Source organism: Scardinius erythrophthalmus, assembly GCF_964197995.2.
Source record: "Scardinius erythrophthalmus genome assembly, chromosome: 1".
Lineage (NCBI taxonomy): Eukaryota > Metazoa > Chordata > Actinopteri > Cypriniformes > Leuciscidae > Scardinius > Scardinius erythrophthalmus.
This window is the reverse complement of record NC_138221.1, coordinates 23,157,590-23,171,919: the sequence shown is the minus strand read 5'-3', so window position 1 is coordinate 23,171,919 and position 14,330 is coordinate 23,157,590. Positions and strand designations below refer to the sequence as shown.

The 14,330-nt window shown below is 40.1% G+C and overlaps 2 protein-coding genes across 2 annotated transcripts in view; one reads left to right on the top strand and one right to left on the bottom strand.

The window, feature by feature from the left end:
• Positions 1-7,185, bottom strand: part of LOC308697603 (uncharacterized protein) — a 641,328-nt gene extending 634,143 nt beyond the window's left edge. Inside the window, exon 1 of the mRNA XM_081376953.1 lies at positions 7,047-7,185. The gene's annotated coding sequence lies outside the window, so the exon portion shown is untranslated. The remainder of the gene's footprint in view (positions 1-7,046) is intronic.
• Positions 7,186-7,511: 326 nt separating this feature from the next.
• Positions 7,512-14,330, top strand: part of LOC308697440 (uncharacterized protein) — a 29,057-nt gene continuing 22,238 nt past the window's right edge. Inside the window, exons 1-2 of the mRNA XM_081376673.1 lie at positions 7,512-7,892; positions 9,347-9,630. Coding sequence (XP_081232799.1) covers positions 9,573-9,630 — 58 coding nt within the window. The 5' untranslated portion in view covers positions 7,512-7,892; positions 9,347-9,572. The remainder of the gene's footprint in view (positions 7,893-9,346; positions 9,631-14,330) is intronic.

Genomic DNA, 14,330 nt, shown 5'->3' with positions numbered 1-14,330 from the left:
TGCCAAATTATTAATAAAATCCCATGTCATTTTATATGCTTGTTATGGCATATCTTTTGTCTTATATATTACTCTGGAATGTCTTTAGAAATTTCCCAGGTAATTATTACTTCATCATTTTTACTTCATCTTATCAAGACTGAAGGTATAGGATAATATTTTATCCATTCTGTATTATTTACTGTACTCTTACTATAATGGCCTAATTATGAGCCACTTGTGCATTGCCACATCTTCCAGCACATCACACAGTCTAAACTGTATTATCATCTTATCAGTTATTGTATTATTCTCTGTTATCTCTCAATATTTGAGTCTTAATTTCATTTTCATCTGAAAATGTTAGCCTTAAACATTCATCTTTGTATTTGTTTTTTATTTTCACATTTCCAATTTCACACACATGTACAGCCTATCCAGTGCATCCTTTTTGTAGACCGGATCTATATGTCTCACCTTTTTTTTCCACAGTGTCTTGATTTATTGTAGTCAAATTCTTATTAAAAATTCGACTACAACCCAGAATACCACCATGACTACTTCTATGTTTATCAATGTTACCACAACACTTGACTTAAACAAGCCTTTCTCTTGTCACTGTGTTATTCTGGGATACCTCTGTTAGCCCAACATCTCGATTCAGACTCTATCTCCTGAAAGATTGTTGTATAATATCAAGAAAATGCAATTACCTGCCTTCTTGTTTATTGTAGATGCCTTTTTGTTACACATATTTAGCCAGTGTATTGGATATAATGCATGTATTGGATATAATGCATTGCATTCAATGTTGTTATTTGTTTTGTTTGTAAAAGATGGCTTATATTGTTTTGGCATAGATGTACAGTAATTGGTTATGTATGTATATGTGACTGTGCCAACTTATGTTGAAGGCAGGGTAGGTAGGATTTTTCTAAAAAAAAAACACATTCCAAATTTGTTTAAACTGTCTTTATATACCAATACATAATTAAAATGTAAGTACTCTGAAAAAGAAAGTATAAAAATCGAGTGTCTGTAGACCTCTCACGACTGTTGCAAACACAGCTCATTATTTCCATTCACTCCACCCCCTCCCTTCTGAGCTCCTTCCAAAGCCACGCCCCCAAAACACATGAACGCGCGACACCAAACGCTCAGGCTCAGCTGGAAGACGCATTTATTATTTACCTGAGACGAGTGAAGAGGAGCGCAGTGAATGCAGTGACATCATGTCAGAATCACATGTAATAAAATACCTAACTTTATCACTATGAATATAAACAAATATGATGCTCACTATCAAGCTAGCATATCGATACTGGTAAAGTTTAAAATATATTTTGTTTGATTCGGTAACAAGCTATATTTAGGCTATAGGTAACGAGCTATATTTATAAGGCAAAGCTAGGTTGCATTGATACACATTTTTCCATTACCATCATCACTGTGATGAAGGTGAATTTCGTGTAAGAGTCATAACATATACGGTGTTTTGCATGTAAGAGTTTCCATGATGAAAACATTGTTGACTCTGATGAGGACTACACTCCGGTGACAAGTACCGCATCGTCGGTTCGAGGACAGGTCCACTCCGGGGTCGAGGGCGAAGCAGAGGAGGCCGTTCAAGAGTGCGGGCAGGGTCCGAGGAAGTAGTTTAGCAAAGTAGCAAAGCAGGCATTGGTACTTTTTGCTGCATTTTCTCAGCCATTGTGCCGCAAACTCCTGCTTACTCGGTGTAGTGAGCTGAATATTTCCGGGAACGGTGACATGTGATGAGTGCACGCAGGGCAGCGCACGCAGTGGGGCGCGGCCATGAGACATGAAGGCATCTGATTGGTTCTTTACACTCGGACCGAGTGGCAGTGATTGGTCAGAGTTTTTACTGTCCTGCAGCTGCTACAGAGGTCTGATTGTTTTCATTCCTTTTTCCGAACCCATAATGTATTGACTACTCTCAGGATGGAAGGACCATTTCACCCAGTATAAAAAAAGTGTTTCTGAACAGGATTACCTACCCTAGCTTTAAGAGGAGCAGAAAAGTGTGATTATGTGTGTGCGCTAGACTCCTAGAACTGTAAATTAACTCAGCCATCTTAGTTGAGTTGATCAAGAGGTGGACCGCTTGCACCTGACTGAAGAAGGATCTGGGAAACTTTGGGGGAGTGTCAACCAAATGCCAGTTGTAAACAAGGAGTATAAAAGACTGATGAACTGACTACCTCGCGGGATACTGATACGCCAGAGCCCCCGACGCCTAGAAGCCCAGAGCTGGGGACAAGAAACCCCGAGCAGAAGATAAGAAGCCAAGAGCTTACTACACCTTTGTTTCAAAACATGACTATTGTATTTTATACTTAAACGATGAAGTTCTATTTGCCTTTATATTTTTGTTTATTATAAAAAGAAAAGTAACCAATTAAAAGAAATTTATTTGATTTAATTAATAGAAATTGATTACAAAATCTGCCTTCTGAGATTTATGATGCTGGAAGACTTTAATGAGAACATACCACAGAGGAGTCTTCTGACCAAATTATAAGTACCTTTTGAATGCTTACGGTTTAGGTCAGATTTGACTTTCTTTACCTTACCTGAGAATAATAAATAAATAGGTAAAAGGTGTTAAGAGTAAAGTACACACCGTAAAACAAAATATAACAAAGTTGAGCTCTCTGTAAGACATCTCTTAGTCATTAATCTTTTAAAGTGGGAACTGCTCCATTTATCAGGACAAACTTTTGTGAATCCGGTGTGAACTCGCTTAGATCCACGTTATGACTCTAATGAGCAAGTTCCTCTTCTCCACATGGGTGTGTGTCTGTAATACAGCTGTATAGCTTCTACTAGCCCTGAGTGAATTGATAGAATTATTTTATGCCGTGTTTCAGACTTATCCCTTAATAAGACATGAACAGTGAACTAGAGTATTTGTATTATCTGGCATACATTTGACAGTAATATATTATTTCGCCACAAACGTAACACTAAACTGAAAATGGTACTTTAGTTTAGCAATAACTGTATAAGAAAAGAAACAGTTCAACAAATACATCTAGGAATATAAAAAAAGTATATCTTTAAAACTTGATGTCCAGAAACTTTTTTTTTCAGTAAAAGGCATATCAGTTTTTTAACCCAGAATGAAAATATTCATATTTCAAGTATCTCAGGTAATTTCATTCCCACAACCTGTTGCAATTATAAATAGCCCTTACCTGTAGGTTAAAGTCCCTGTAAAGTCAAAATTAAGTAGGCCTATGTGTTTTGAGTTTGTCACAGCACAGAAAAATGTGTTATTAGCCACCCAGCCACATTTGAATGATAAAAAAGCAGCCAAATTAATAAAATAATCAAAATCTTGAAAAAATTAGCAGTGGTCTCTACTCTCAAACGCTGGGGGCGTGTCCGCTGGCTCCGCTGAAACCACACCCACTCGCGGGAAAGTTGACTCGTGGGCATGCACTGCCGATGATGGCTCCAGTTGTCGGCGCTACAGGGGATGAACGCCGAGGCGGGAGATAGTCGGCTTGGCCCCATTCACCAGTAACAGCTGATTATCAGTAAATTCCAGTTGTCTCCGACAAAAGTTTATAAAACTATCCTATGTAAAAAGATCATTACAGAGGCAGGTGCTGGTGGTGATCCTCAGCTCTCCATCAAGGTGGCTCTTTGCAAAATTAATCCACCTCTTGTTGATATGATTGTTGTTCATAAATTTAAATAAGATCTGTTTTGTAAGTGATTGCATCAGGTAATATGCCTTTCCGTGACGAAGGCATAGAAAGTTAGCAAACTGTAGGCTGTGTAGTAATAGTACTCGCGATTGAGCGGGAACTGATAGGGGAGGGGCAGCCTCAGTGGCTCCAGTGCGTCATCAAGTAGGGGAGTGTCCAGGAGCTCAGGGGCTCCAGTGCGTCATCAAGTAGGGGCGTGTCCAGGAGCTCAGGGGCTCCAGTGCGTCATCAAGTAGGGGCGTGTCCAGGAGCTCAGGGGCTCCAGTGCGTCATCAAGTAGAGGCGTGTCCTGGAGCTCAGGGGCTCCAGTGCGTCATCAAGTAGGGGCGTGTCCTGGAGCTCAGGGGCTCCAGTGCGTCATCAAGTAGAGGCGTGTCCAGGAGCTCAGGGGCTCCAGTGCGTCATCAAGTAGGGGCGTGTCCTGGAGCTAAGGGGCTCCAGTGCGTCATCAAGTAGGGGCGTGTCCTGGAGCTCAGGGGCTCCAGTGCGTCATCAAGTAGGGGCGTGTCCAGGAGCTCAGGGGCTCCAGTGCGTCATCAAGTAGAGGCGTGTCCAGGAGCTCAGGGGCTCCAGTGCGTCATCAAGTAGGGGCGTGTCCAGGAGCTCAGGGGCTCCAGTGCGTCATCAAGTAGAGGCGTGTCCAGGAGCTCAGGGGCTCCAGTGCGTCATCAAGTAGGGGCGTGTCCTGGAGCTCAGGGGCTCCAGTGCGTCATCAAGTAGGGGCGTGTCCAGGAGCTCAGGGGCTCCAGTGCGTCATCAAGTAGGGGCGTGTCCAGGAGCTCAGGGGCTCCAGTGCGTCATCAAGTAGAGGCGTGTCCAGGAGCTCAGGGGCTCCAGTGCGTCATCAAGTAGGGGCGTGTCCAGGAGCTCAGGGGCTCCAGTGCGTCATCAAGTAGAGGCGTGTCCAGGAGCTCAGGGGCTCCAGTGCGTCATCAAGTAGAGGCGTGTCCAGGAGCTAAGGGGCTCCAGTGCGTCATCAAGTAGGGGCGTGTCCTGGAGCTCAGGGGCTCCAGTGCGTCATCAAGTAGGGGCGTGTCCAGGAGCTCAGGGGCTCCAGTGCGTCATCAAGTAGAGGCGTGTCCAGGAGCTCAGGGGCTCCAGTGCGTCATCAAGTAGGGGCGTGTCCAGGAGCTCAGGGGCTCCAGTGCGTCATCAAGTAGAGGCGTGTCCAGGAGCTCAGGGGCTCCAGTGCGTCATCAAGTAGGGGCGTGTCCTGGAGCTCAGGGGCTCCAGTGCGTCATCAAGTAGGGGCGTGTCCAGGAGCTCAGGGGCTCCAGTGCGTCATCAAGTAGGGGAGTGTCCAGGAGCTCAGGGGCTCCAGTGCGTCATCAAGTAGGGGCGTGTCCTGGAGCTCAGGGGCTCCAGTGCGTCATCAAGTAGGGGCGTGTCCAGGAGCTCAGGGGCTCCAGTGCGTCATCAAGTAGAGGCGTGTCCAGGAGCTCAGGGGCTCCAGTGCGTCATCAAGTAGAGGCGTGTCCAGGAGCTCAGGGGCTCCAGTGCGTCATCAAGTAGAGGCGTGTCCAGGAGCTCAGGGGCTCCAGTGCGTCATCAAGTAGGGGCGTGTCCAGGAGCTCAGGGGCTCCAGTGGGTCATCAAGTAGGGGCGTGTCCTGGAGCTCAGGGGCTCCAGTGCGTCATCAAGTAGAGGCGTGTCCAGGAGCTCAGGGGCTCCAGTGGGTCATCAAGTAGGGGCGTGTCCTGGAGCTCAGGGGCTCCAGTGCGTCATCAAGTAGAGGCGTGTCCAGGAGCTCAGGGGCTCCAGTGCGTCATCAAGTAGGGGCGTGTCCAGGAGCTCAGGGGCTCCAGCGCGTCATCAAGTAGGGGCGTGTCCTGGAGCTCAGGGGCTCCAGTGCGTCATCAAGTAGGGGCGTGTCCAGGAGCTCAGGGGCTCCAGTGCGTCATCAAGTAGAGGCGTGTCCAGGAGCTCAGGGGCTCCAGTGCGTCATCAAGTAGAGGCGTGTCCAGGAGCTCAGGGGCTCCAGTGCGTCATCAAGTAGGGGCGTGTCCTGGAGCTCAGGGGCTCCAGTGCATCATCAAGTAGAGGCGTGTCCAGGAGCTCAGGGGATCCAGTGCGTCATCAAGTAGGGGCGTGTCCAGGAGCTCAGGGGCTCCAGTGCGTCATCAAGTAGGGGCGTGTCCAGGAGCACAGGGGCTCCATTTTAGCCCCGCCTAAAAAATTCCGGAACACAGCAATGGTGAAACTGTTTAACGGTCTAAATCCACAATTCAGTACTTCACAGTTCACAGTCTTTGTAATATGTTTTAGCAATACATTTCTAACATTTATAATGTGTTTAGAATTATTTTTTAGAATTGCCTTTACAGGGACTTTAAAGATGCTAGATGTTGTTTCAGGGTTTAACCAGTTAAGTCCTGATCCGTTTCACTGTGTGTTTGCAAGTATCAAAATCCAAACTTCATCAAATTAAAGATATTTCTAGGAATTATAACTTGAAACTTGTGTAGGGGTATACAGTTTAGACCCAGAGATCAGATATGATGAAAGAAGACCAGGAGTCGTGAAGTTCAATCAAATAAGTAAAAAATTACTGAAGAATAGTTTGCAGTTAAGTTGGTAGAGCCAGCGTCAAAGTCTCACGAGGAGGTCGCAAGCTAACTCTACCTTACACAAAATCTCACACCAATAATTCCTTTACCAAGGACATACATGACATCATCATGTATCGTTGACTTCTGATTGGCTAAGCGAACATAAAGTCTAAACATGAATACATTTTTAATAGATAAATGGGTATATCATCATTAATCAAAACAGTTGGTGCTCAATTCCAAGATTTACGTCCAGGGTGACCTTCCAGGGTCCGAGGAAAGCGTATTCGTGTCTATATGTCGTATATCACAGTGTTAAGAACCTGTAGAGAGTATCAAACACACACACACACAGCACCAAGGAACAACAGTTCTTTTCAAGGCTGAAGAAGGCCTGAGCCCATTATCAGATGAGCAGTCCAACATAACAGGCTGATAAAACATTTCACTCCTCAGAAAGCAGGAATGATAATATCCCCCTTTACTCCTTAGAAAAATGCACATGAGGATGTAAACTTAATTAAAAATCAGGTAAATTTATGTATTAGAAATTGACCCTTGAACTTATACAAGTCAACCAAGATATACATATATAGATGCAGATGAATGAAGGTATACGCAACACTTGAGTACAAATTCCTTCCCGCTGCTCTCTGTATCTCAGGATAACATGCATATACTTGTTTATTGAATTGTTAATAAGAATAATAAAGTAATCATTCAAAATGATATATGTAAATTTAAATTGAAGAGGCAAGGGATTCTGACCCCAACCCTTCACTTGTCTGGACAGTTTTCTGAATCACCACAAAATGTTTTCTTTTTAGTTTAGAAAAATTCTGAATAATACCAAGACAATAAATTCAAAAAAAGGGAAAAAATAACAGAAAAGCGTGTAGGTCTTCAACTGAAATTGCGGCGCTCAGAAACAGGGAACAAAGCCTTTTATACTGTCTCTGTCATTGGGCCGATGCAAGGCCAGTTTTAATCATGCGTCAAGCGGTCCAAATCTCTCCTGCAAATGTAATATTTCACAATTGGGGCATTCAAATTGGCTTTCTAACATAAACCCTCGTACAATGTTTATTAACTTTTTTATTCAGTTACTCATGGACTTTATTCATGGAGACATTTGTCTGAGAACTCGTATCATCTGCTTGCCGTTGTAGTGAGAGGCCCATATCAGAATGACATTTCCTACACAACGGCTGTTTCTGGAACTAAACAACAGAACAGGAAATCACCCACTTTCTGTGAGATGTCAGAAGCAGAAATGCTTGAGCTTTTGAGGAAGATTAGAATCAAAGACTGTTAGAAAGTCTGCTTAGAGCTATGCTGTAAAATGTGAGTGGAGAAGCAAACAAAGGAAGCTTTATTGCTCTTCTTTGCTACCCTCAATCTAGTATGCCAGCTGTTACTAGACTCAAGAAGCCTGCTAGCTTTAGCTATTTTTACATCTGTTAGTTAGTACTAATTTATAATCTGTAACAAGTTTTCTTTTCATTTGATTATTTGAATAAAGTTTGTTAAAACATTTATTATAATCATCTGACTGAACCTTGGATTATTGAGTACAGTTTTCTTCTTTCTGGATCAGGAAATCCTTTCTGGAAGAAACGCACGAGGGGTGAGCATTCTTTTGATAAAAGAATAACTGCCATGTGTTCTGATTTGATCATAAACCCTAGTCAAAGAGGCAGCATGTAACAAGGTTGTTGTTATATTTTAAAAAAGGTTAAAGAAGTACTAAAAAAGATAGATTAAGATAGGTAATCAATCTATAATTTTTATAATAGAATATTAACTTGTATAAACTGATCATCTAACTTCTTGAGGACACGACTAAAGGATAGGCTCTTTAGTTACCGCGAGATTATCTCAATAAACTTTGAGTATGGTTTTAAGATAATTGGGAACGGTATTAATTGTGAATCCATCGCACCGTGACGGGGAAGTAATAAATGTGACTGAAAACATTGATATGTAATATGAAGATGCTTCCTCTTCTCCGTTTTCTTGGCTTTATGGACTTTTCCGGCGTCGTTCAACTAAAAGATTGTCCATAAATATTTCAATTTTATCTGTTACTTGTTTTGAGACATGTAAAAAGCCCTGCCCCAACACGACAAAACACTTAAATTACTTTTAAGGATGTTTTTTTATAATAATAAAGTTATACTAACTTTATAATTACACAATCATACATATGTGTAGGCTTATGTAATGTACATGTGGTATAACCACACTTTATGTAAAAATGCACACACATTCTCATGAGATCACGTTGATTCAGAGTTGGCGTCATCTGAAGTGCTGTCAAGAGTTGGTCTCTTCACAGGTGTTGGGCATCTCAAGTCTTCATAAGACTTGACTGGACTGACATACTCTCTAGTTACCTCAGGATGGGCACCCCGAGATAAAACAGAGAAGCAAAAGGAATATAACTAGCTAAGCTGCTGTTCGCAACATTAAGCAAAGATAATCATCTAATTGTCATTGAAGATTGTCAGTCTCTGCACATAAAAACTGTTACGTGTTAGAGATCTAATTACCTTAATACAATGAATGTAGTTATCATAAAATCAAACCATGTTTCAGTTCATAGTTATGTTGCTGTAGTGGTTGAAGATGAGTGGCATTAGTGTTTGTTTTTGTATTATTGGTGTTTTATCTATGTCATATTGAGAGAAATAACTATCATCTTTCAATTGAGCAGTTTAATGAGCTTTTATCATGTATCCTGAGTCAAATAATGTGTTTCTAACAGCAAACACTCAGAATAAAGTGAGATGATCTGCTGATGATCCTGAATGGCTTGTTGAATGAGTGTTGATAGTCTGAGGCTCATCAATATTAACAGATCTGCTGAAAACACTCTTTATTTCATGACAATAGTTCCTGTTTTCACCTCATTTATTATGCTGATGTTTTCAGGTCTCCTGTAGATTGACACTTAAAGCTCATTTCATTGGTGTCAATAGACAGAGTAATTGTTGGTTTCTATATGGAGATACAGACATAAATGCTTAGATGTGTCATAGTATTAAAACAAACTCAGTAACTGATAACTTTGATTTTCAGCTCCTCCTACAGTGAAATTCATCATCAGTGAAGCTCCTCCCACATCAAACACATCATCAGTGAAGCCCCTCCCACAGCAATCACATCATCAGTGAAGCTCCTCCTACTGTAATTCTCCAATAAACGCTGGAATATTCCCATCAGTCTACAAGTGAAGACGAGCACAGAGCATCAAGAAGAGCTGAAATCTGTAAAGACTGAGTTTATTAAAGAGGACAGTGAGAACATGAGTGATCCAGAACCCTGCAGAATGAAACACACTGAAGATCCTGAAGAACAAAGAGGTTGGTGTTTATTCTTCATTCATTCGTGATGCTGAAGAACATTCATGTTAGAAACATTCAAGAACTTCATCAGTTTTAGATAAACAGGTAAACTATGAAATAGAAGAATATTTTCTGTCTTGTTAGTTTACCACAAATGGTCAGTAAAGGGAGGTTTGAGAAACTGTTTTATTGATTGTCAACATCAGGTCCAACTAAATATTTTAGCTGTTTTATTTTACATTTATAACTGGCTCACATTTTTTTGCAACCATGTTACCAAACATTTTGACATTTCTCAATAGTTTGCTGAGTATTGACATGATTCAATATCGATTGTTTTGGATATACTGTATATATCCGATGAAGTACAGGGCAAATGTTCTCAAGGAAAGAAAATCTCTCAAATAATGCTGTAAACATGGGAGTCCGTTTGTACTACATTAATATAATATTGAAGGTTAAAATTTACTGATTTGTATACAAACACTTAAATTACATTCAAGGATGTTTTTTAAATAATAATAAAGTTATACTAACTTTACAATTACATAATCATATTTCTATGGTGGCTGTCAAAAAAAGTTTACTGATTTATTCAAACATGCATCAAATATTGAACATTGAAAATTATAATGAATGTGTAATGTGGTGCATATATTTATCAAAATCTCCTCTCTAGAATTATTTTTTTCTAGCTGAATAACGAGTTATGGTCACTGAATATGTTTTTTCTTTTTTGTATGATTTATTTATAATTTTTATGATACATACAGGGTGAAAAGAAAATAAGTAAACAACCAAACAAACAAATAAACAGGTATAAGTCAAGTCACCTTCATTTATATAGCGCTTTTAACAATATAGATTGTTTCAAAGCCGCTTTACAGTGATAATAGGAAATTAAAGTGGCAGAGATTGTTTTTGCTTTATAGCAGCTCTAGAATAAAGTTATTGTCCAGCTAAAGTTAGTTTTGATTGATTCACTTCCGTTGCAAAGATCATTAGTTATTAACTTAGGGGCCGCTTATACAACAAGGCTTTGGTCACTTTAAGAAACAAAAAAGAATACAGTTGATAACAGTTACAAATACATCTGACTAAAGTTAATTAGAAACAAACAATCCTTCACTTGAATAAGGTTTGGCCATTTGCTTTGTGAACACTTACACACAGACACACACAAATCATGGACATTGTAGCGTTTATACGCCCACGTATAAATATAATTAATTATTATTCATAACGAATTATGATCAATAATTAATAATTTAAGTATTTTCAGAATTTACTGTAACAGAATCAACAATATGATCATTTATCAGTTCATCCAATGAACAGAAAGCATAAACAATTATTAACTCTAGGAAATATAATATCTTCCTGGCCAAGAAAGAATAACCCCCTAACAGTAAATTAAGAAATAGGGTAAGCATAGGTAACTTTTGATCGAAGTTCAAGACAATAAATTTGATAAGCACATACACAAGTAATCTCTTTTCAAATACAAACAATACTTTATTGATTATATACTAACTCATAACTAACACAAACAAGACTCTATTGATTATCCTAACAACTAACACAAACACACGCGCACACATACACACACATTCATACAGGTTGCAGAAAGGAAGAGAGTAATAAAGAAAGAAATACAAACAGAAGAATGAGTTTGGGAAGAATGAGTTTAAGGGTAAGAGGAAGGAAATTCCGAATTTCTATATGCACTTGTAAGACATGACCTGAACGAACCATCAATCATTAATTTAACCCTTCTATCGTTTCTTAGACAGGTTATTACATTTATCAAAACACCAGTTAAGATTTTAGTCTGGAGGTAGTCTACTTGCGTCTTTGCTTTTGCGTTCCTTTTGGGAATTCCTTTGGTCAGCGTCAGGGTTCGTTCGTTGGTTATGGTCTCCTCGTGCCTGGATAGATGGGGGCGAGGACCAGTCACGTGGTGGCTGGCGGTCGCGGATGGTTGATGCGTCTTTGAAGTTGAAAGCGTGCGTTGCAGCCGTGAATCGTGGAACGAAACTTTGCAGCAAAACTTAACTTAAAACCGAGACTTTCAATCGGAAAAGAAGAATAACACAAAAGAAAGAAAGAAAATAAGATACGGAAAGGAGCTAGATGACTGGAAATTGAATCTAACCCATATCTGCTCTTAATTTGGGTTGATCTGCTCGTCTGTTAACGTTACATGGTTACTAAACCATCGTCTGCCGTCTCCGTCTTTGTTCTGCACTCGTTGAGAGCTCCTGTATCAGAACATTTTGAACGAACTAACTTTTGAACTCCGACCTCCCCGACGCTCTGCGCTGGTTTTTAAAGGGTTTTTTAAAACAAAAAAGGTTTGTTAGGCTACTCCTACAAATATGTCATGACTGCTGCTTTGTTTGCAAAGTCATAAATCATGTCTTCTCTGGGAGGTTTCTCTAATGAAACTAAAAGACCAGATGCAACAGTTTTAGGCAGGATTTTGTAACAACAATGAGAAGGAACCAACCACCGACTCATCTTCTTTTTGAATATTAATTCAAATTCTCTGCTTCTCGATGAATGAGGGGGGGGGGGGAGACTTGTTCAGAACGTCTCATGATCCTCATCCATCTTGTCATCGGGGCCAGGCGCCAACCAGTCGGGCTGTTTAAAACTGACCCCCAGCACTAACGAAATAACTGGTCAATACTATCTTTGTTGCCGAAATTACTGATTGGTTAAGAGAAAGACAGAGACCAAGGTCTCACAAGAGTCCTCCCGAACCAGAGCCATAAATCATCCAGTCTCCAGAAAGTCTGCTTACCAAAGACATTTTTATTGGTTAACTTAAGGAAAAACTGGTCAACGTTTGATAGTTTTGCAAGACGGATCAGTTCAGAAAATGGTACTGCTGACCCCTGCGGCCAACGGACCCCATCTTGATCCCATGAGAGATGAACAAAACCTCTCTTCAGCAAGAACTATCCATGACCTCAGATTGGAATGTCTAAACTTTGCACACCAAAAAGACTTTACCTATCAAGATCCATAAAACTCATTCAAGAACAATTTTCAACGGACTTAAAAACATCATACATCATTCTATGTGTTTCTACGATATATATGTGTCCGTTTAATATGCTTTGATCCCATATAATTCATGTAATTGTTATAATTATAATTATTAGACGTGTGAATGTGTGAAGTGTGTACTGTTTCATATCAATGCTATCTTACGAACACAAATAGCAAGATGACGGGAATTAAATCTGTTTAAAAATGTTCATATTCTGATAATTCGAAATCATGCCTAAACTGCATCTGGTCTTTTAGTTTCATTAGAAAAACCCCTCAGGGAATACATGATTTATGACTTTGAAAACAAAGAACAGTGTCTAATTGGTCCGCTCTCTTCAGAAGGGGAGGACAAATTTTAGTTAAAAACCTTAGACCCAAAACTCTCTGGGCTCTCTCTCCAAGTTCGCTCTCGGGATTTCAAAAGTTAGTTCGTTCAAAATGTTCTGATACAGGAGCTCTCAACGAGTGCAGAACAAAGACGGAGATGGCAGACGATGGTTTTAGTAACCATGTAACGTTAACAAACGAGCAGATCAACCCAAATTAATATCAGATATGGGTTAGATTCAATTTCCAGTCATCTAGCTCCTTTCCGTATCTTATTTTCCTTCTTTCTTTTGTGTTATTCTTCTTTTCCGATTGAAAGTCTCGGTTTTAAGTTAAGTTTTGCTGCAAAGTTTCGTTCCACGATTCACGGCTGCAACGCACGCTTTCAACTTCAAAGACGCATCAACCATCCGCGACCGCCAGCCACACGTGACTGGTCCTCGCCCCCATCTATCCAGGCACGAGGAGACTATAACCAACGAACGAACCCTGACGCTGACCAAAGGAATTCCCAAAAGGAACGCAAAAGCAAAGACGCAAGTAGACTACCTATAGACTAAAATCTTAACTGGTGTTTTGATAAATGTAATAACCTGTCTAAGAAACGATAGAAGGGTTAAATTAATGATTGATGGTTCGTTCAGGTCATGTCTTACAAGTGCATATAGAAATTCGGAATTTCCTTCCTCTTACCCTTAAACCCATTCTTCCCAAACTCATTCTTCTGTTTGTATTTCTTTCTTTATTACTCTCTTCCTTTCTGCAACCTGTATGAATGTGTGTGTATGCGTGCGCGTGTGTTTGTGTTAGTTGTTAGGATAATCAATAGAGTCGTGTTTGTGTTAGAGATTAGCTGTATGTGTTAGTATATAATCAATAAAGTATTGTTTGTATTTGAAAAGAGATTACTTGTGTATGTGCTTATCAGATTTATTGTCTTGAACTTCGATCAAAAGTTACCTATGCTTTTACCCTATTTCTTAATTTACTGTTAGGGGGTTATTCTTTCTTGGCCAGGAAGATATTATATTTCCTAGAGTTAATAATTGTTTATGCCTTCTGTTCATTGGATGAACTGATAAATGATCATATTATTGATTCTGTTACAGTAAATTTTGAAAATAATTAAATTATTAATTATTGATCATAATTCGTTATGAATAATAATTAATTATATTTATACGTGGGCGTATAAACGCTACATTATTTATGGTGGAGAATGCGGGCAGTTTAACCTAAATTGTAAGCATATACGAAGTAATTTATATTTTCATTTTCATGCGGATGAGAGATCCGAACCTCTGAGAGTCTGTGTATGACGTATGCAGCGC